The following is an 18,466-nucleotide window of genomic DNA, read 5'->3' as shown; positions in this document are numbered from 1 at the left end:
ACTCAGGCGGCGGGGCTACGGCAGGACATTCCTCCGGCAAATTAAGGCGGAGGTTCTGCTGGATAGCGCCCGACCCTGGCACGTAGAGGCACGCACCCACCCACACACCAAAACTCTCCACGACACTGCACCTGACCTCCGGCACATTGAAGCGGAGGGTCATACACACACCACCTCTCTCCAGAATACATACAGGGACAGCCGACGCGCCGAAGGGGCCACACGACAGAGGGGAGGACCGGACACGAGGGAAAACACCTACCATCTGATCCCCTTGATCACCACGCTCTCCCCGGCCTCCAGGACCCTCAATGTGAAAGCCAGGAGGAACTTTCAAATGGCTCGGGACCAGATGCAGTCGTTGGCCGGGTTCAAGACCATAGCCGCTTTCAGAAGGAATAAGAACCTCAAGGACCTTCTGGTGCACTCTTCCCTGGGCGGAAAAGGAAAAGAAAAGGGCTTTAAGCATGCAGGACTTTTTAAATACACCAAATTCATAGAGAATATACATACCCAGCTGGGGGTCCCAGTCCTGCAGGCTTTCACGCCACACTCCAAGAATGTAGTATATTGTATAAAATGCCAGGTTTGTGCCAAATTATATATTGGCCAAACTAAAAACAGCTTACTGACGAGGCTGAAACAACATCTATATTCACTGAGGAGAAATAAAAAACACACTTACCTGTACGATCATTTCCGACATCACGGGGGAGAAAATCTGGGGATGATGGGGCTGGAGTCGTCCACGGGCTGGTCTGACGGTCAGCGACTGGCGACAGAAAGGAAATGGATTAGGACACTGAAAACAGTGCATCCACACGGCCTGAACCAGACCATCTAAAAAGGAAAAATCACTGGATTAGGAAGAATCATGTTGCATGTGGACGTATGTGGACACGTATGTACATGTATGTGTGGGTATGTGTGCATGGATACATGTAAACAAATGATAACAAAAAATGTATGTGTGTGTGAGTGTACGTATGTGTGTATGTATATATATATGTATATATATATATGTATGTGTGTATGTATGTATATGGGTATATATGTGTGCATGTGTGTATGTATGGATGTATGTATGGATGAACACACTTACCTGTACCGACACTCCTGCCATCGTGGGAGGGAGGACCTGGAGCCGTCCACTGGCTGGTCCGATGGTCAGCGTCCTGGAACCAGATCACCCCTAAATGAGGACACAAAGGGAGAACCAAAATTAAGACAAAGGCTGGATTGTGAGCCCGTGCCTTCCAGCTGCCGAAAGGCAGTGGGAACCCTTTTTTTTCCCCTAACCCGCTGTGACTTGGCCGACAGACCGGTTGTTCTTTTTAGGAAGTTTTCAAATACCTTTTTTTAAATTTTTTTATGGTTTTACTTACCTGAGGGTTTTTAACTGCTTCCTTAACTTCTCCCCCCAAGGAAAACCCCACCCAGTGCCAGTGCTTCTCGGGGCCCCCCCTTGGAGGGCCCCGTCCTAACCTAACCCTAACCTCCCCCTGTGCCAGTGCACTCGTGGCCCTCTTCGGAGGGCCACGCCCCTCACCAAACCTAACCCTTTGTGCTTTCAGGGCAATTCTGCTCACATTTACAGGGGTGAGGGGACTGGGGGGGAGCTGAATTGAGTTCTGGGGGTCTCTGGACTGGCGCTTCGAGGAGAGTGCATCCGGGGGGCCCCGGTGCTGCTTTGTGGTGCTGTGGGTCCCCCACAAACCCCAATTTACCTAACCCTAAACCTACATCATTATGCTACATGTATTTGTCAGCTTAAATCAAACATCGTTTTTACAGGGTTAGTGAACTTCTGGATGTGTTTACCATATGTGTAACCAACACTGTGAGCCATTAGGCGCAGCATTTGCATAAATTGCTTGGTGGTTGCCACGGGCCACTCTGGGCCCGCGGAGGCATGAGGGGTTAGGTGTCTTGCTCAGGGACACTTCGACTTGTGAACTGCGGGCGGACCGGGGATCGAGCCGGGTACCTTGTGGTATCCAGACGACCGCTCATCCTCCTGAGCTACAGCCGCCCCTTCAAAGGAACAAAGCTGGTAACCTGACTATAAATGACATGCAGTCTCATTCAGGGGATCTCTGCTGTGTGTGTGTGTGTGTGTGTGTGTGTGTGTGTGTGTGTGTTTGGCCTTGAGATATCACTGTGCAGATTTGGTTGAAAATCTAATTCAAAATCTGATTTTGGATTTTCACCTTTTAAGGATCTGCTTTTAAAGCTGTTTGAATATTGGACCATTAGAAAAAATAACCTTTACATTGTCTTTTGAGACGACTTCGCCTTCAATTTGCTCCAAACCTGTACAGTAATATATCAAGGCCATGAGCATAGCAGGTGTCACCCTGAACTACAAGTCATTTTAATGTACAGTTTTAAGGATCTACTTTTAGAGCTGTTTGAATATTGGAAAATTGTGAAATTCAGAATATCATGATTTCATTTTAGCTGACTTTGAATTCAATTATCCATCCATCCATCCAGCTATCGATCTATTTACACCAGGGGGTTAAACTCATGTTAGTGAAGGGGCCACATGCTGCCCTTTTTAATCTCAAATGTGCTAGACAAATAAAATAACAGCATAATAATGCATAAATAACAACAATATTTCTTTGTGTTTAAATCATTGGTGAACGTTTTTAGATGATCAACTCTATTTTAAGGTCTTTCAACAATTAACTAGAAACATAAAGACCAAACATTCAGACATCAGCTCTCTGTTTATCTGCCTGCTCTCCTCTGCAGATTCCCTAGCTTTGTGATGCGTTTTGATCCATTTCTAACGACTTTCAACCAAATAATATCTGTGCTTCAACAACAGAGACTATGGCACAATGGTTTGCATGACTGTTTTATGAGCAGGAGGTCAGAGGTTCAATTCCCAGCTCTGTAACTTTTGATCTTAAAAAAAAATATTTTTTTTTTAATTTTTCATCTGTTGGACTGGACATCCTGCCGGATCCGGCCCGCGGGCCGCGTGTTTGACACCGCTGATCTACTGTATCAAGATTACCGTAGAATTTACAGTAACCTGCTGGCAGCAAATAGCAGGTAAGTAGCTGTAGTAGATTAGACAATATTCATACTGTAAAACAAATCACAGTACCTCGAGAATACTGTAGTAATTTTATAGTAGTAATCAGTCAGTACTGTGGTTGTTTTTACAGTCGTAATCAAAATACTGTACTTGTGATCACAGAAAGAGGGAACTGTATAACAGTTAAATAAAGACACTGAATTCTTTCAACAAAATTTTAATTTATTTTAAATTTATTATAGATAGATAGATAGATGGATGCAAACAGGTGCCTTTTATATTGGCACTTATTAGGGGAGGAGCCCAAAGGTTGGTTAAAAAACCCTTTCTTTAGGGCGCGTTGCCCACTGCATATATATATATATATATATATATATATATATATAACCCTAATACATAACCCTCCCAATGTGGTTTTCTTCCACAATCCTAATTCCCAAGAAAACCTTTACATTTTTATCATATGAAGTCTTATTTATTAATCATGACATGAATATTTATGGATGTACATCACAAAAAGGTTTAAATTCAGGTCAAACTTCAATATCAAAGGAAGTGACATCATATGTGTTCATCTAAACAAATGCAGGAATTTGGAGACCTGAAATATATCAACAACATAGATTGCATATTGCATTTGTAAATAGCTTACCTGTGATCATACACTTATAGCCTTCTGTTTGGCTCTGTTTCTTGCAAATACAATTTTAATAAGACATGTGACTTATACAGCTAAACATTAATATTTGTAATTGTGGGAAGACTCTTTTTTTATTATACTTTGATAAAAGATTTGAGATGTTCATGCTGAATGAGCACTGCTTCCTTCATCAATGCTCAGATGATACACGTCTCTTTCTTTTGTCAAGAACAAAGCAACACTTGTCACTGACTCATCAACACAAACGCTCAACTATGACATAATAGAAATACACTACAGTTATGACGACTCTGAAAATAACAACAAACTCTAGAGGTTCATGTTACACTCGAGAACATTTAGAAAGACCACAGCTCTACTGATCCTTGAATAGCAGAGCAACATAGGAACTACAACACACGTGGTGCAAAGAAGGTATAGTAGATGTATTTTTCTTCAAAAACAATAGCTGTTTGTTTGTATGAACATGTAGAGATTGCAACATTCCCAATGCATCGATATATTCTTTTTTTTCTTTCAAAAGCAACAAAATTACATTTCAATTCAGAGGGCAGACCGTACTATCACATCATGCTTAGTACTTTTCAGTTACACTGGGAATAGTTTCAAACCACTGTGTTGTCCAGCAGACCGCTGCAGCAGGTTCGAGGTGTTCCAGGTCAGCTGCACGCTGACTGCACGTCTCAAGCTTCTGCTGACCTCCACCGGCCGAAGAGACTTCTTACTCCAAACGCTGTGTAAAGTTGTCTGGGAAAAGTCCTTTGTGAGCACCAACGCCGAGTGTGAGCCAATCACTTTCCTTGATTCCTGTGAGCCAGCCAGCATCCTGCAACAACAACAACAACAACAACAACAGGACGCAGCATGATTTACTGTTGACTTGAGGCTCATTCCTTACTTACTGACACCACTTCTCACCTGATCCTCAACTGAAGCAGTGGGAACCACCAACACCACGTCGCCTCTGTTCAGTTCCAGCTCATCTGAATTTGCAGCCTCAAAGTTGTGCATCGTCTCCACCTGCAGGAAGAAAAGCATCATCACCCCGTCTGCGGTCAGCAGGTCAAGTAGAGAAACGACCTGGACTTCAGCGTGAGCGGCTGGTATCGGGAGGACGACCCACCTTGTAAAGGAAGTCATCAGGTAGTCCGGGCACTCCACCAGACGGACTCACGTGTTGGACCGGCTGGCATCACAGTCGTCATCTCCTTCGTTACTGGAGGCCGGCTCATGCTGTGTTCACACCAAACGCGTCAAAAAAATTCTCGACACGCGTCCAGATTTTTCCCGGCGCGCGCCGCGGTTAGCAGCAAGACTAACCACGGCGCCACAAAGGGGGCGTGGCTTATCTCCGCCGCTTTTCTCCTTGAAAAGAGCGATCTTTTCCATTATAGACTATAGATGAAACAACCACTAGATCTGCTTTATACCTGTTGTGGAAGTCACTAAAACGTGTGAACATCACCTCCATGGTGTCTGGGTTCATAATAGTATCCTAGTCCCACAACAGCCTGAATGAAGCCGCCATCAGCGCCTTCTGGAGGAAGCAGTTTGGTTCAGCACCGGCAGGACGGCGGTGACGAGCGGACCATCTCAACGCTGATTGGCTGACGCAACTATGACTCACGCGTTTTTGCTTCCGGAGTTGGGAAATTTCAACACGCGCGTCGACCCGAGTTCGCCTCGCGACCAACGGCTGTTCGCGCTGCTTCTACGCGTCTGACGCGCTGCCCGCTGGGAAACACGCATCTGCGCAGCTTCCACGCGGCTCTGCATTGACTTTACATGAAATCTCGACGCGCGTCGAAATCTTGACGCGTTCGGTGTGAACACAGCATAAAGGCTGAATTATACTTCTGCAACTCCAACTCCGGCTGGCCACGCAGTCGGATTGACGGACTCGTTTTGATTTTTAGTTCCTCTGTGTTTTCCATACGCCAGAACAGCAGGTGACGCAACGACCGTAGAGTCGACCTGCACACCGACGTTCACGATATCTCCCTCCAGGAATTCACCTCCATCTGCGTGTCCTGATACTCTGTCAGGTTTTACAAATGCTCATATTTGTGGACCTCTTCAGCCAAACGTTCTTCAACAGGATCCATTGTTCCTGTTTCTGCTGTGGCTTTTAAAAACAGAGGTATTATGCTATGAAACCGGAAATGAGAGACTCAGAAAGGACGTGGTTAGCGGACCAATCACAGCCTTCCGGGCTGCGTACGGCTCGCGTTGCTTTGACGGATAGTCAGAAATTTGGGGTGAGGCACGCAAGTACGCAAAATGGCCGATTTGACCACTCAAGGTCGGCCATGCGTGTCTTGCATGCTTGCGTCTCTGCGTAAAACCCGAGTATAAATCAGCCTTAAGCCTGCAGACCTTTGTACGCCTTGAAACTTTCCTGTGTGTAAAAACTTGTCTCCAGTACGCAAAACCCATTGACTCCCACTAGCAGGAGGCTAACTAGGTGGACCCCAAGATGGCGTGGATGAGATGATGACGTCACGTGAATACACTCTATAGGCGCCATCTTTCTTTGGGTGCTTTGAGCCTCTCTCTGGGGGTCCTAGGCCCTCTGGCTCCACCTGTGATTGACCTTCTCGCTTGATTACAGGGCTGAGATTAAGAATAAATTCAAGTGAAATTGATGCATAAATATAGATAATGTAAACTGCATGATATAAATGTTGTATTATTTAACTTTTAGTTACCTAGTTTTATTACTGATATCCACCATGATTTCAACCTTCATGTTGGGGTCAGTTTAATCCTGATTTTTAGAATCAAAATCATCTCATTCCTTCCAAAAAGTTTTGAAAAACCCAAACTCAAGGTTTGATCCGGATCAACAACAAGATTGGATTACGTGATCCAATCCAATTTCTGAATCCTTTTTTTCTTTTGAAAAACCCATTTTCAAGATTTGATCCAATCCAATAGCTGTAATCCGATCAGATTACTTTTCAAATACCAGCCCCAGTGGATCTGGATGAGACACAAAAAATCAAATATGTAAAATATGTCAAACAAATATATTAATGTGTATATGCTTTTGTTAATGTTTGTGTGACCTTGTACTATGGGCTCTGTGTTCAATATGCACTGTCTCTGTTGTGGTTAATAAATATATTCAATGGACTAATGTCTACATCTCTTATTAATATTTGTATTATTAACAGTGAAGAAATATTGAATTGAAGTCATTGCAATTAAAAACTATATTTAATAGGTAAATAGTCAAGTACTTATATAATCTGTCTGCCACTACAATAGTGACAATCAGTAAACAGAGATACACTATTTTTGATTAATTAATAAAGTGGGATTCACTTTTATTAATTCATAAATAGCTCTTCATTATTGGTGTGTGGCTTCGACCAAAATCAGACTCAATAATAGAAAAGAACAGGAGAATATTAAACTACTTACTTCTACTCCAGTACATGTATCAGTTACTTTGCAGAACAAGACTCACGCACACAAATGTACTCGCGCTACATGAGCCTCCAGCAGCCGCACTAACAGCCGCTGAACTTGACTTTTCTCACTGAGGAAGAAACACTGAACTAAAGTGGAAAACATGAAAAGCACTTATTGCTTTTATATAAAGTGAATCAGTTGCTGGTCTTTAACATCTTTAAGGTAAGCAACAGACTGAACATGGACCAAAGAAGGAGTGGTTTGTCCCTCACAGGGACCCTTACTACTGAATAGTACCTGTACTATATATATATATATATATATATATATATATATATATATATATATATATATATATATATATATATATATATATATATATATATATATATATATCACTTGACCTGCGCTTTCTAACCTCTTTGACCAATCACATCTCACCTCTGTCTTCTCTATGTCTCTCACAATATTTTTAAATGACATTTAAAAACTTGGTTAGGAAAAGATACAACAGTGTTGTGCGGCTCGCTGATTAGCAGCCCGTCCTCTGCCTTGCTGGCAGTGAAGTAGCGCTGACTCCAGAATAACTGATTCTCGTGATGGCGGATGAAGCCTCGTGAAGCTTTGGGGCTTTCTTTCTATTTGTACTAAAAATGATTAGAAGCTTCGGGCTTCACTTTGAAGAAGAACAGCGACATCTGGTGGCGACTGGAATTACAGCAGCTGTTGAACAGAGTGACCGAAGCACCGGAACAACACCTCAAGGTTTCATGCTCTCGTTTCTGCAGTGAAAGTTCATTAAAGCCGCGTGTTCATTCAGGGATTGGATGTTAGATACAACCTTTATCGATGTTGCTCCTGTTGTTCTTTACATTGCAATAAAACTAAATGCTGGTTAACATGAAAAGACATGTTCATGATGGGATTTGATCCTCTCCACGCAGAACGGAAAAGGTTATTTTAGCATGTGCATAACCCACTAGAATATAGATGCATTTACAACAGAGTTCATTTCTGTGTTTTATTACGACCTTAAAGTTTTATGACAACAGATTGATGAATAATATTTGTCCATCAAAGCTGAGTGAGGTGAGGTTTGACAGAAGTGGCAGTGGAAAGTGCTTATGAACATGGTGAAAGTAGCAGTGTGTGCCACTACATTGTGTCTTCATCCACATTGTTGAGGACTGAGGCGCCAACGCGTCCAGCTGTCAACGCATCAAACCAATGAAACGCTTCTTGAAGCACTAGTGACGTCCGAAGCTCGTCGTCACGTGACAGTTGTCGTTCGACACAAGCTCCGACACTTGGAGTCGACACACGGCAGTTCAGTAGACTAACCCTAACCCGCTTCGCAGCTCCGGCAGCTTTGGCCCATCGCTGCTGACGCGCGCGCACAGCACTGCAACATGGCGGCGGAAGCCTGGTACATGGACGGCTCCCAGGAGGACCCGAGGAAGCCGCACAGGCTGGAGCCCAACGAGCCCGTGTCCCTGCGCCAGCTGGAGGCGCTGGGGGTGTTTTACTGGAAGGTGAGCGAGCGTCACGGCCACGTCACTGCTGCCTTTACTACGTCACTGCTGCCTTTACTACGTCACTGCTGCCTTTACCACGTCACTGCTGCCTTTACCACGTCACTGCTGCCTTTACCACGTCACTGCTGCCTTTACCACGTTACTGCTGCCTTTACCACGTTACTGCTGCCTTTACCACGTCACTGCTGCCTTTACCACGTCACTGCTGCCTTTACCACGTCACTGCTGCCTTTACCACGTCACTGCTGCCTTTACCACGTTACTGCTGCCTTTACCACGTCACTGCTGCCTTTACCACGTCACTGCTGCCTTTACCACGTCACTGCTGCCTTTACCACGTCACTGCTGCCTTTACCACGTCACTGCTACCTTTACCACGTTACTGCTGCCTTTACCATGCCACTTTACTCTTTTACAGGACGCCATAAGCAGCTGTTTGATTATAACTAACTCCTCCCCCTGGACAACTTCAGCATGACTACAAACATGCCGACATTTTAGTAGTTCTTGATCTTATCTCTACTTCAATTTCTGTAAATAAGGGCTGCTAAAAATCCCGTGATTTCCCCACTGAGGGACTAATAAAGGACTACCTTATCTTATCCTTTGTCCTGTGTACGGGCAGCGACACGTTTTAGGTTTTAAATGCATAACAGAACCACGTGCATGTGTTTATTAGGAACCTCTGTTTCAACTAAATAAAACAAAACTAATGTTTCACTAAATGTTAAAACGCTCTGGTTAAAGTGATGACCTTTGTGTTAGTTATAAATACAAGATTTGATTGATTGGTTGTTGTTGACCTCGTAAATCTATATGTTGTGCTATGACTTCTTCTGCTTTTTATTTTGTGTTTGGATTAAAGTTATATTGTTGGAAAAAATACTTTAGCCTTTTTCTTGAAGTAAATATACATAGGTGAAATTGACCCGTAACACCAGAGATGTTACTATAGTTAATATTAAAATGAAAACATAAATAAAACAAATGTATTTAAGAGATGTGTTCTTATACCCCTCAGTAATAGACAACCCTTTATTTATTCTTGACGATCATTTTAATATTTTCTAATTGAAATGGGGGGTATACTGACAAAGAAAAGGCCCACGCCAAAAATATTAAAACATACAACAATAAATTCATGATGCTTCGAGATGCTAACGTAAAGCTAACACAAGAGATGCTAACGTAAAGCTAACACAAGAGATGCTAACAGAAAGCTAATACAAGAGATGCTAACAGAAAGCTGACACAAAATAAGCTATACTTAGTTTATTTTATTTCTTGTTAGCTGAATGCTGACATCTATGAAAGCGACCCAGAGCTGGAGCGGATTCGCAGAGACCGAGGCTACTCCTTCATGGACGTCATCTCCATCCACCGGGACACGCTGCCCGACTACGAGCAGAAGGTACCACAGCGCTCCTGTCACACAATGTCTCCTGAACATGAGGTTTTAATTAGGTTTTACTTATGTCCTCCAGCTGAAGATGTTCTTTGAGGAGCACCTGCACCTGGATGATGAGATCCGCTACATCCTGGATGGCCACGCCTACTTTGACGTGAGGAGCGGGGAGGAGCGCTGGATCCGGATCGCCATGACGAAGGGGGACATGATCACCCTGCCGGCCGGCATCTACCACCGCTTCACCCTGGACGAGACTGTAGGGGACACACACACACACACACACACATACACACACACACACACACACACACACACACACACACACACACACACACACACACACACAGTTTGTCCTTGGTTGGGTTGTTGCTGGCGGACACTAGCAGGATTACTGAGTGTCTCCATCCAGCTGAAAACAGACAGGAAAATGAGCAGCTGTGTGGAAAAGCGTTAGTTGCATATTGAATAACCAGAATCCATCTGCTCGCTGTGCATGATGCTGCGTTTGTCTCTGCAGAACTACACCAAAGCCATGAGGCTGTTTGTGGGGGAGCCGGTGTGGAAAGCTTACAACCGGCCCGCCGACGACTTCGACGCCCGGCAGAAGTACTTGTCTTCTCTGCAGGAACGCGGAGAGAAGGCCGTGTGACGCTTTCCACCGGCGGCTCGGCTCTGATGGTGATTCTGGAGAGTCTGCAACCCGTTAGGATCATCTACGTTCAAGTTAACATGAATCAATTTAACGCTGATCAGAGGCAGAGTAACTAGGTGTATGCGGATGAGAGGGCACTTCAACCTGTCTGCAGAAAGACGTTTAAGACTTTTATTTTGTAACAGACGGTGTTGAGTTAAAAATAAATTCCTTTTTCATGTCTGACTTTCAAACTCGGCAATGCTGCTGGTATGATGTCCACACACTAGGAGGATGTTCCATGTGACCTGTTAACCCGTTGAAACTGAACTATTTTAATCTCAACATTTCCTGTTATGGTTTCAAAATAATGGCCCAACTGTGGCCCTAATCCCTTCATTTGATAACACTTTTTATCTTAAATATTTGCAGGGGCAGCATTGCAGCTCGGCCTTCTCTGCTGGCCTCAACACAATCGCAAAGTTAAAGCTGTTGAATGATGTAATGTTTTAGCTGTCAAACTATACAGCAACGTAGCGACCACTTCCATTGCAGGGTCTTGCACGGCTCCATAAGTTAATGGAGTACCGCTTTGTGTAATTGTGGATTATTATTATTTACCAATGAGCCAATGCTTCTTTGCCGTTTTCTGCCTAAAAATGACAGTTGTGATGAAATGAAACATTGCGGTCATGTTGAATGGCAGGAAGTTGCTGTTCCCCACGGTCCCCTCAGCGGCACGGTGGTGTATCTTTCTACTTTCATATTGCTCATCATGTACTTGTCCGCAAGAATCTGACAGATTCACATTTTGTAATCTATGGAACATAAAACTAATGCAGATCTGAATCTGTGCCTTTTTAAATGATCTGTCCACCAAAGTTGTTTTAAAATAAGTTTTATTTAGGACAAAACAAAACTTAATTTACATAAAGATGATCAACACAATATGTCATAATTAAAGATCCAATAGGACAAATCAATAAAAGATTTAACAAGATAATCATTTTTGATATAATCACAAAAGAAAGGAAACAAAAACAAACAACTCTGATATGTACAGTTTTGGATTTGTAATCTCGTAATTTGTTTTAAGTGAACAGGAAACGATGCGATCTGAAGGGTTGATCTGTTTTCACTACACACGGTCATGAAGCTGGCAGCTGTGGGCGAGCGGCCATCCACTGTTACCATCCACTGTTACCATCCACTGTTACCATCCACTCTTACCATCCACTCTTACCATCCACTCTTACCATCCACTCTTACCATCCACTCTTACCATCCACTCTTACCATCCACTCTTACCATCCACTGTTTCCATCCACTCTTACCATCCACTCTTACCATCCACTCTTACCATCCACTGTTTCCATCCACTGTTACCATCCACTGTTTCCATCCACTGTTTCCATCCACTGTTTCCATCCACTCTTACCATCCACTCTTACCATCCACTCTTACCATCCACTCTTACCATCCACTCTTACCATCCACTGTTTCCATCCACTCTTACCATCCACTCTTACCATCCACTCTTACCATCCACTGTTACCATCCACTGTTACCATCCACTGTTACCATCCACTGTTACCATCCACTCTTACCATCCACTCTTACCATCCACTCTTACCATCCACTCTTACCATCCACTCTTACCATCCACTGTTTCCATCCACTGTTACCATCCACTCTTACCATCCACTCTTACCATCCACTGTTACCATCCACTGTTACCATCCACTCTTACCATCCACTCTTACCATCCACTCTTACCATCCACTCTTACCATCCACTGTTTCCATCCACTCTTACCATCCACTCTTACCATCCACTCTTACCATCCACTCTTACCATCCACTGTTACCATCCACTGTTTCCATCCACTCTTACCATCCACTGTTTCCATCCACTGTTTCCATCCATTGTTACCATCCACTGTTACCATCCACTGTTTCTATCCATTGTTACCATCCACTGTTTCTATCCATTGTTACCATCCTCTGTTCCTCCAGTCAGTCTGTGGGGGAAGAGGCTCCTTTGTGGTTTGATAGTCCTGGAGCACACTGAAGATCAGGATAATGCCCGCGTCCAGGTTACCTTTATGACCCTGTAACTCTTAAAACCACAGGTCTGCAGTGCAGTGTGTCTGTGTTCTTTCCTCATGGCGCCCTCTTTTGGTGGGACTGGAATTGTTTTAGTAAAAAATAATTCATGTTCTTGAGGAAAAAAACTTTTGTTTTGCCTTCTTGTGAAGATTCCAATGTGAAGAGCGATCCCGCTGCGTGCTAAGTATGAAGCGAGCAGCTGGTTAGCTTTAGCTGGTTAGCTTTAGCTTGTCTGCACTGCAAGACAATCTGCCATGAAGCGCATATTATTGGTTGCCCTGGAAGATTGGTAAAACCATCTCCTTCGCAACGTTCTCAAGGGGCAAAGAGAAGGAAATGAAAGCCTGGTCACAACCAGCCTCCCTACAAATACATTCATCTTTCATGAATACTCGTGCAGATGGAAGTTCCAGTTGATAAAATTCTGCGCCCTTTTCCATATTCCAATCTCTTTGTTGGAGCCCGAGCTTCTTATTCACGGTAAACACACACAAGAGCTGTATCGGTCTTCTCATCGGACTCACTGCAAAGAAGCAAATCTCCCAAAATGTCAAAATATTTAATCTGTAAAATGAACATCGACTTCCACGCACAAAGAGGATATTTTGTTTTGTTTGTGGAGCCATTTCCTTTGCAGAGAGTCACTCCAGCAGCTTGTGTGGGCTTTGTACTCCTCTTCAGTGTGTGTGTGTGTGTGTGTGTGTGTGTGTGTGTGTGTGTGTGTGTGTGTGTGTGTGTGTTCTTCCGGTTCCCTGCTAGACCAGCTTGAGGCACTGAGCGTTGAAGCTGTCCCCCTCGCGGCCGGCCACGGCCTCCAGCAGCGTCTGCTTCTTCTGGGTGCTGCGTGACGACTCCAGCTCGTACATGGTGGTGAGGTTGAAGAGGACGCTCTCGTGGAGGTAGAGCGCAGGGTCCTGCTGCACCAGGCCCTCCAGCTGGCCCAGGGACTCCTTCAGCCGGCCGAGGTAGAGCAGGCACACCGCTGCGTTGTTGTTGGCCTGAGAATGTACAGATGCAGGAGGTTAAGGGTATCGGGTGAGGACGGATTGAGGCCGAGCTTTTAGGGGCCTTCATTTGAATTTCACTTGAGCTGTGCAAAGCAAATAAAACTGAGGGTTCAACTTCTGAAATGATACATTACGTCTGCCTGAAAAGCTCCAAATAAAGCTTTTACGTTCTGGTTAAACCAACGAGACACAGCGAGTCACTGAGTGAGCTATAGAGCTGCTGGGAGGCCGATTCATGTCCTCTATGGAGAGAGCTCGGCTCGCTGTCAGCCTGCTTTCAGGACACGAGGACACGAGCGCGAGGACACGAGCACAGGGACACGAGGACGCGAGCACACGAGCGCGAGGACAAGCGCGAGGACACGAGCGCGAGGACAAGCGCGAGGACAAGCGCAAGGACACGAGCGCGAGGACACAAGCACAAGGACACAAGCACAAGGACACGAGCACGAGGACACGAGTGCGCGCACAAGGACACGAGCGCGAGGACGCGAGCACGAGGACACGAGCGCGCGCACAAGGACACGAGCTCGAGGACGCGAGCACGAGGGACGCGAGCACGAGGACACGAGCGCGCGCACAAGCACACGAGCTCGAGGACGCGAGCACGAGGGACGCGAGCACGAGGACACGAGCGCGCGCACAAGCACACGAGCGCGAGGACGCGAGCGCAAGGGACGCGAGCACGAGGGACACGAGCACGAGGACACGAGCACGAGGACACGCACAAGGACACGAGCACGAGGGACACGAGCACACAAGCACGAGGACACGAGTGCGCGCACAAGGACACGAGTACAAGGACACGAGCACAAGGACACGAGCACGAGGACACGAGCGTGCGCACAAGGACACGAGCACGAGGACACGAGCGTGCGCACAAGGACACGAGCACGAGGACACGAGCGTGCGCACAAGGACACGAGCACGAGGACACGAGCGTGCGCACAAGGACACGAGCACGAGGACACGAGCGTGCGCACAAGGACACGAGCACGAGCACACGAGCGCGAGGGACGCGAGCACGAGGACGCGAGCGCGAGGGATGCGAGCGCGAGGGACGCGAGCGCGCGCACAAGGACACCAGCACGAGGGACATGAGGACACGAGCACACAAGCACAAAGACACGAGCGCGCGCGCACAAGGACACGAGCACGAGGGACACGAGCACACAAGCACAAGGACACGAGCGCGCGCGCACAAGGACACGAGCACGAGGGACACGAGCACACAAGCACAAGGACACGAGCGCGCGCGCACAAGGACACGAGCACACGAGCACAAGGACACGAGCACACGAGCACAAGGACACGAGCGTGCGCACAAGGACACGAGCACGAGGACACGAGCATCTCACGGCCGGTGCATCGGCGTGTGGCATGGCGCGTGGCATGGCGCGTGGCATGGCGCGTGGCATGGCGCGTGGCATGGCGCGTGGCATGGCGCGTGGCATGGCGCGTGGCGTGGCGCGTGGCATGGCGTGGCGCGTGGCATGGCGTGGCGCGTGGCATGGCGTGGCGCGTGGCATGGCGTGGCGCGTGGCATGGCGTGGCGCGTGGCATGGCGCGTGGCATGGCGCGTGGCATGGCGCGTTTCTCCAGCGCGCCGGAGCAGCTGTGGTGACACGGCTGTGGATATTTATAGCTCCCATCCCACTAATTCATCACATGTATCTGCAATCCATCGCCGCGGAGACGTCACCATCATCATCATTAAACAGCAAAAGGATGATCGATGAAGGATTTATAGAGCTTCATGTTGAAAGATACTTAACAAAATGGCTCATAATTTAAGATCAACTTCAAAGATCAGTGACAGGGAAGTGACCATTCGTCAAGTCCGATAACAATAACTCAAGAATAAAACACATTTTATGATGTGCTGTTGACATTTCACAGGAGGCCGCAGGGCTCCGCCCCGCAGCATCCTCTTCCTCACAGGACGCCGCAGGCCTCCGCCCCGCAGCATCCTCTTCCTCACAGGACGCCGCAGGCCTCCGCCCCGCAGCATCCTCTTCCTCACAGGACGCCGCAGGGCTCCGCCCCGCAGCATCCTCTTCCTCACAACCACCACACTCACAGCTGTGTTGGGCTGTTGCCGTGGCAGCACTTACGACAGGGTTTTTGGGGTCGACGGTCAAGACTTCAGAGAAGGACGCGTGAGCCTCAGCGTAGTTGTTCTGACTGAGAGAGACGAAGGCCCTGAAAACACACACACACACACACACACCATTACATCCACTGATGAAACAAGTGTGTTCACTTCCTTCTGGAAGGCAAAGAGTTTGTGTGACGTGTGACGAGTGTGTGAGTGTGTGTGAGGTGTGTGTGAGGTGTGACAGAGTGTGTGTGAGGTGTGACAGAGTGTGTGTGAGGTGTGACAGAGTGTGTGTGAGGTGTGACAGAGTGTGTGTGAGGTGTGACAGAGTGTGTGAGTTATGGAGTAACAGCGCGCTGTACCAGCGGGGGGGAATACCAGTCTAGAAACCATTACAAGTAAAACATTATCAGAAGTGTAACATTGAAGAGCTGTGGTTCATCGACTTGGAGCCAGTTCGATGTACGTTGTGTGCTCGCAGGCAGATGACTACGTTTCATTCATGGAAAAGGGAAGTGAAGCGGTCACACATGTGTGGGCTGTAAAAAGTTTCCCTCTGGAAGTCTGGAGTAGAAGTAGATGCAGTAAGAAACAGAAGTACTCAACTAAAGTACTGCGTCAGAATTACAGTACATTACTTATTCATATTCATGTAATGTGCTGCAACTCTGTTACGTTGCTCCTTCTGGTCACATGACATCTGTTGTTCTGTCCATCCTGATAGAGGATCCTCCTCTGTTGCTCTATGACGCTTCTTCCTGAAAGGGTTTTTCTATCTTTATTTGGGGGAGTTGTTCCTGATCCGATGTGAGGTTCTGGGACAGGATGTCATGTGTACAGATTGTAAAGCCCTCTTGGGGAAATCTTGTATTTGTGATTTTGGGTTCTACAAAATAAACTGAATTGAATTACTTGAGTTAAATTCCACCATAGGCTGAAGCAACAGAAAAGGAAGCAGGTGCAATAGCATCATGTGCTCGTGCTACCAGCTCGCCTGGAGCCCTGCCGTCTCCTGATTGGTCCGTGCTTCACACCTCCTCGGCCCACAGGCGTGACCTCTCGAGCTTCATCGCACGGCAGAGGGAAGCACGAGGCTGCAAAGCGCCCTGAAGGAAGCGGAGAGGAGCCAGTAAAGGCCGCTGCGGAGGTGCTAACCGCTACCTGTTCATCAGCACGCAGGTGGTGTGACCGGGCGGGCCGCCCGTCACCTGGCAGGCCCGCTCCACGTCCTGGAAGTACCGCTCTGCCGTCTGCACGTCTCCAATCTGGCCAGGAACAAAGCAAAGAGCGGCACATTAACCCCTGATCTGTGAGTGAGTGAGTGAGTGAGTGAGTGAGTGAGTGAGTGAGTACCTGCAAGAAGATGCGTCCGATGCCGCTGAGCAGCTGCACTCCCTGCTGGGGTTCATACTGGATGATGGAGTGATAGGTCTCCACAGCCAGAACATAGTCCTGAGAGAGAGAGAGAGAGAGAGAGAGAGAGAGAGAGAGAGAGAGAGAGAGAGAGAGAGAGAGAGACAGAGAGACAGAGAGAGAGAGACAGAGAGAGAAGTTAGAGGTGGAAAGGTAAACAGTAGGAGGTAGAGACAGTTGGAGGGCGAGGGAGGTAAAGAAGAACAAGACAGGTTAGGTGTGGAGGGATGAAGGGAGGGAGTGAAGGAAAGAGGGAGGGAGGGAAGGAGGAGGGGAGGGCATTAATCAAACATATGGTGTATTAGCTGGTGATGTGACCCTCCTCCCTCCTCCCTCACACATCACTCACATGGTGACTGGACTGCTGAGCAGGGCGACAGAGAGGTCAGTGTGTGTGTGTGTGTGTGTGTGTGTGTGTGTGTACTGTGCTGCTACAAGGTACAGAAAGTGTGTATTATGGTGCAGTTTTTAATTTCTAAAAATCTCAACAGTATATTTATGTGTTTTACATTTCTGTAGGAACAGGGTTGTATTGACTGTTTGTCTCTTACTGGGATCGGCCCACAATAGAAACCTGAAATGAACGGTGGACTTGAGATCTGCAGCGTTCCTGTAGCAGCAACACTCTGTGCTGCATGTAGAGACGTGGTGTCCTCATGTCTCTCTCTATGTGCTGCATGTAGGGACGTGGTGTCCTCATGTCTCTCTCTATGTGCTGCATGCAGAGACGTGGTGTCCTCATGTCTCTCTATGTGCTGCATGTAGAGACGTGGCGTCCTCATGTCTCTCCCTCTGTGCTGCATGTAGAGACGTGGTGTCCTCATGTCTCTCTGTGTGCTGCATGTAGAGACGTGGTGTCCTCATGTCTCTCTATGTGCTGCATGTAGAGACGTGGTGTCCTCATGTCTCTCTATGTGCTGCATGTAGAGACGTGGTGTCCTCATGTCTCTCTGTGTGCTGCATGTAGGGACGTGGTGTCCTCGTGTCTCTCTCTATGTGCTGCATGTAGAGACGTGGCGTCCTCATGTCTCTCCCTCTGTGCTGCATGTAGAGACGTGGTGTCCTCATGTCTCTCTCTATGTGCTGCATGTAGAGACGTGGTGTCCTCATGTCTCTCTATGTGCTGCATGTAGGGA

General features: G+C 46.9%; 2 protein-coding genes and 1 long non-coding RNA gene across 3 annotated transcripts in view; 1 reads left to right on the top strand and 2 right to left on the bottom strand.

Annotated features, from left to right (window-relative positions):
- Positions 1 to 3,671: 3,671 nt before the first annotated feature.
- LOC137803293 (uncharacterized) lies at positions 3,672 to 4,886 on the bottom strand. The gene is made up of 3 exons (XR_011080049.1): positions 4,837 to 4,886; positions 4,632 to 4,733; positions 3,672 to 4,539 (listed from the first exon to the last, which is right to left on the bottom strand). It is a non-coding gene; the product is annotated as an uncharacterized lncRNA (long non-coding RNA).
- A 3,534-nt stretch (positions 4,887 to 8,420) lies between these two features.
- On the top strand, positions 8,421 to 10,958 carry adi1 (acireductone dioxygenase 1). Its single transcript, XM_068601595.1, has 4 exons — positions 8,421 to 8,662; positions 9,957 to 10,076; positions 10,150 to 10,329; positions 10,591 to 10,958. Exons 1-4 carry the CDS (start codon positions 8,540 to 8,542, stop codon positions 10,720 to 10,722), a joined length of 555 nt encoding a protein of 184 aa, XP_068457696.1. The 5' UTR covers positions 8,421 to 8,539; the 3' UTR covers positions 10,723 to 10,958.
- Positions 10,959 to 11,581: 623 nt separating this feature from the next.
- trappc12 (trafficking protein particle complex subunit 12) overlaps positions 11,582 to 18,466 on the bottom strand; it is a 33,739-nt gene continuing 26,854 nt past the window's right edge. The window contains exons 9-12 of the mRNA XM_068601594.1: positions 17,271 to 17,369; positions 17,079 to 17,182; positions 15,934 to 16,021; positions 11,582 to 13,810 (exon numbers count right to left, since the gene is read on the bottom strand). Of these exons, the coding sequence (XP_068457695.1) occupies positions 13,568 to 13,810; positions 15,934 to 16,021; positions 17,079 to 17,182; positions 17,271 to 17,369 (534 nt within the window). The 3' untranslated portion in view covers positions 11,582 to 13,567. The remainder of the gene's footprint in view (positions 13,811 to 15,933; positions 16,022 to 17,078; positions 17,183 to 17,270; positions 17,370 to 18,466) is intronic.

The sequence above is a fragment of the Clinocottus analis genome, unplaced genomic scaffold (genome assembly GCF_023055335.1).
Source record: "Clinocottus analis isolate CAN_PGR_092001 unplaced genomic scaffold, fCliAna1.0.p SCAF_52, whole genome shotgun sequence".
Lineage (NCBI taxonomy): Eukaryota > Metazoa > Chordata > Actinopteri > Perciformes > Cottidae > Clinocottus > Clinocottus analis.
This window is presented reverse-complemented; position numbering and strand designations above follow the sequence as displayed.

Excerpts from the sequence above, each read along its gene's own strand:
- adi1 (XM_068601595.1), top strand. The coding sequence starts at position 8,540 with ATGGCGGCGGAAGCCTGGTACATGGACGGCTCCCAGGAGGACCCGAGG. Across the intron at positions 10,077-10,149 it reads TGCCCGACTACGAGCAGAAG|CTGAAGATGTTCTTTGAGGA; the intron begins GTACCACAGCGC and ends TATGTCCTCCAG. Across the intron at positions 10,330-10,590 it reads GCTTCACCCTGGACGAGACT|AACTACACCAAAGCCATGAG; the intron begins GTAGGGGACACA and ends TTGTCTCTGCAG.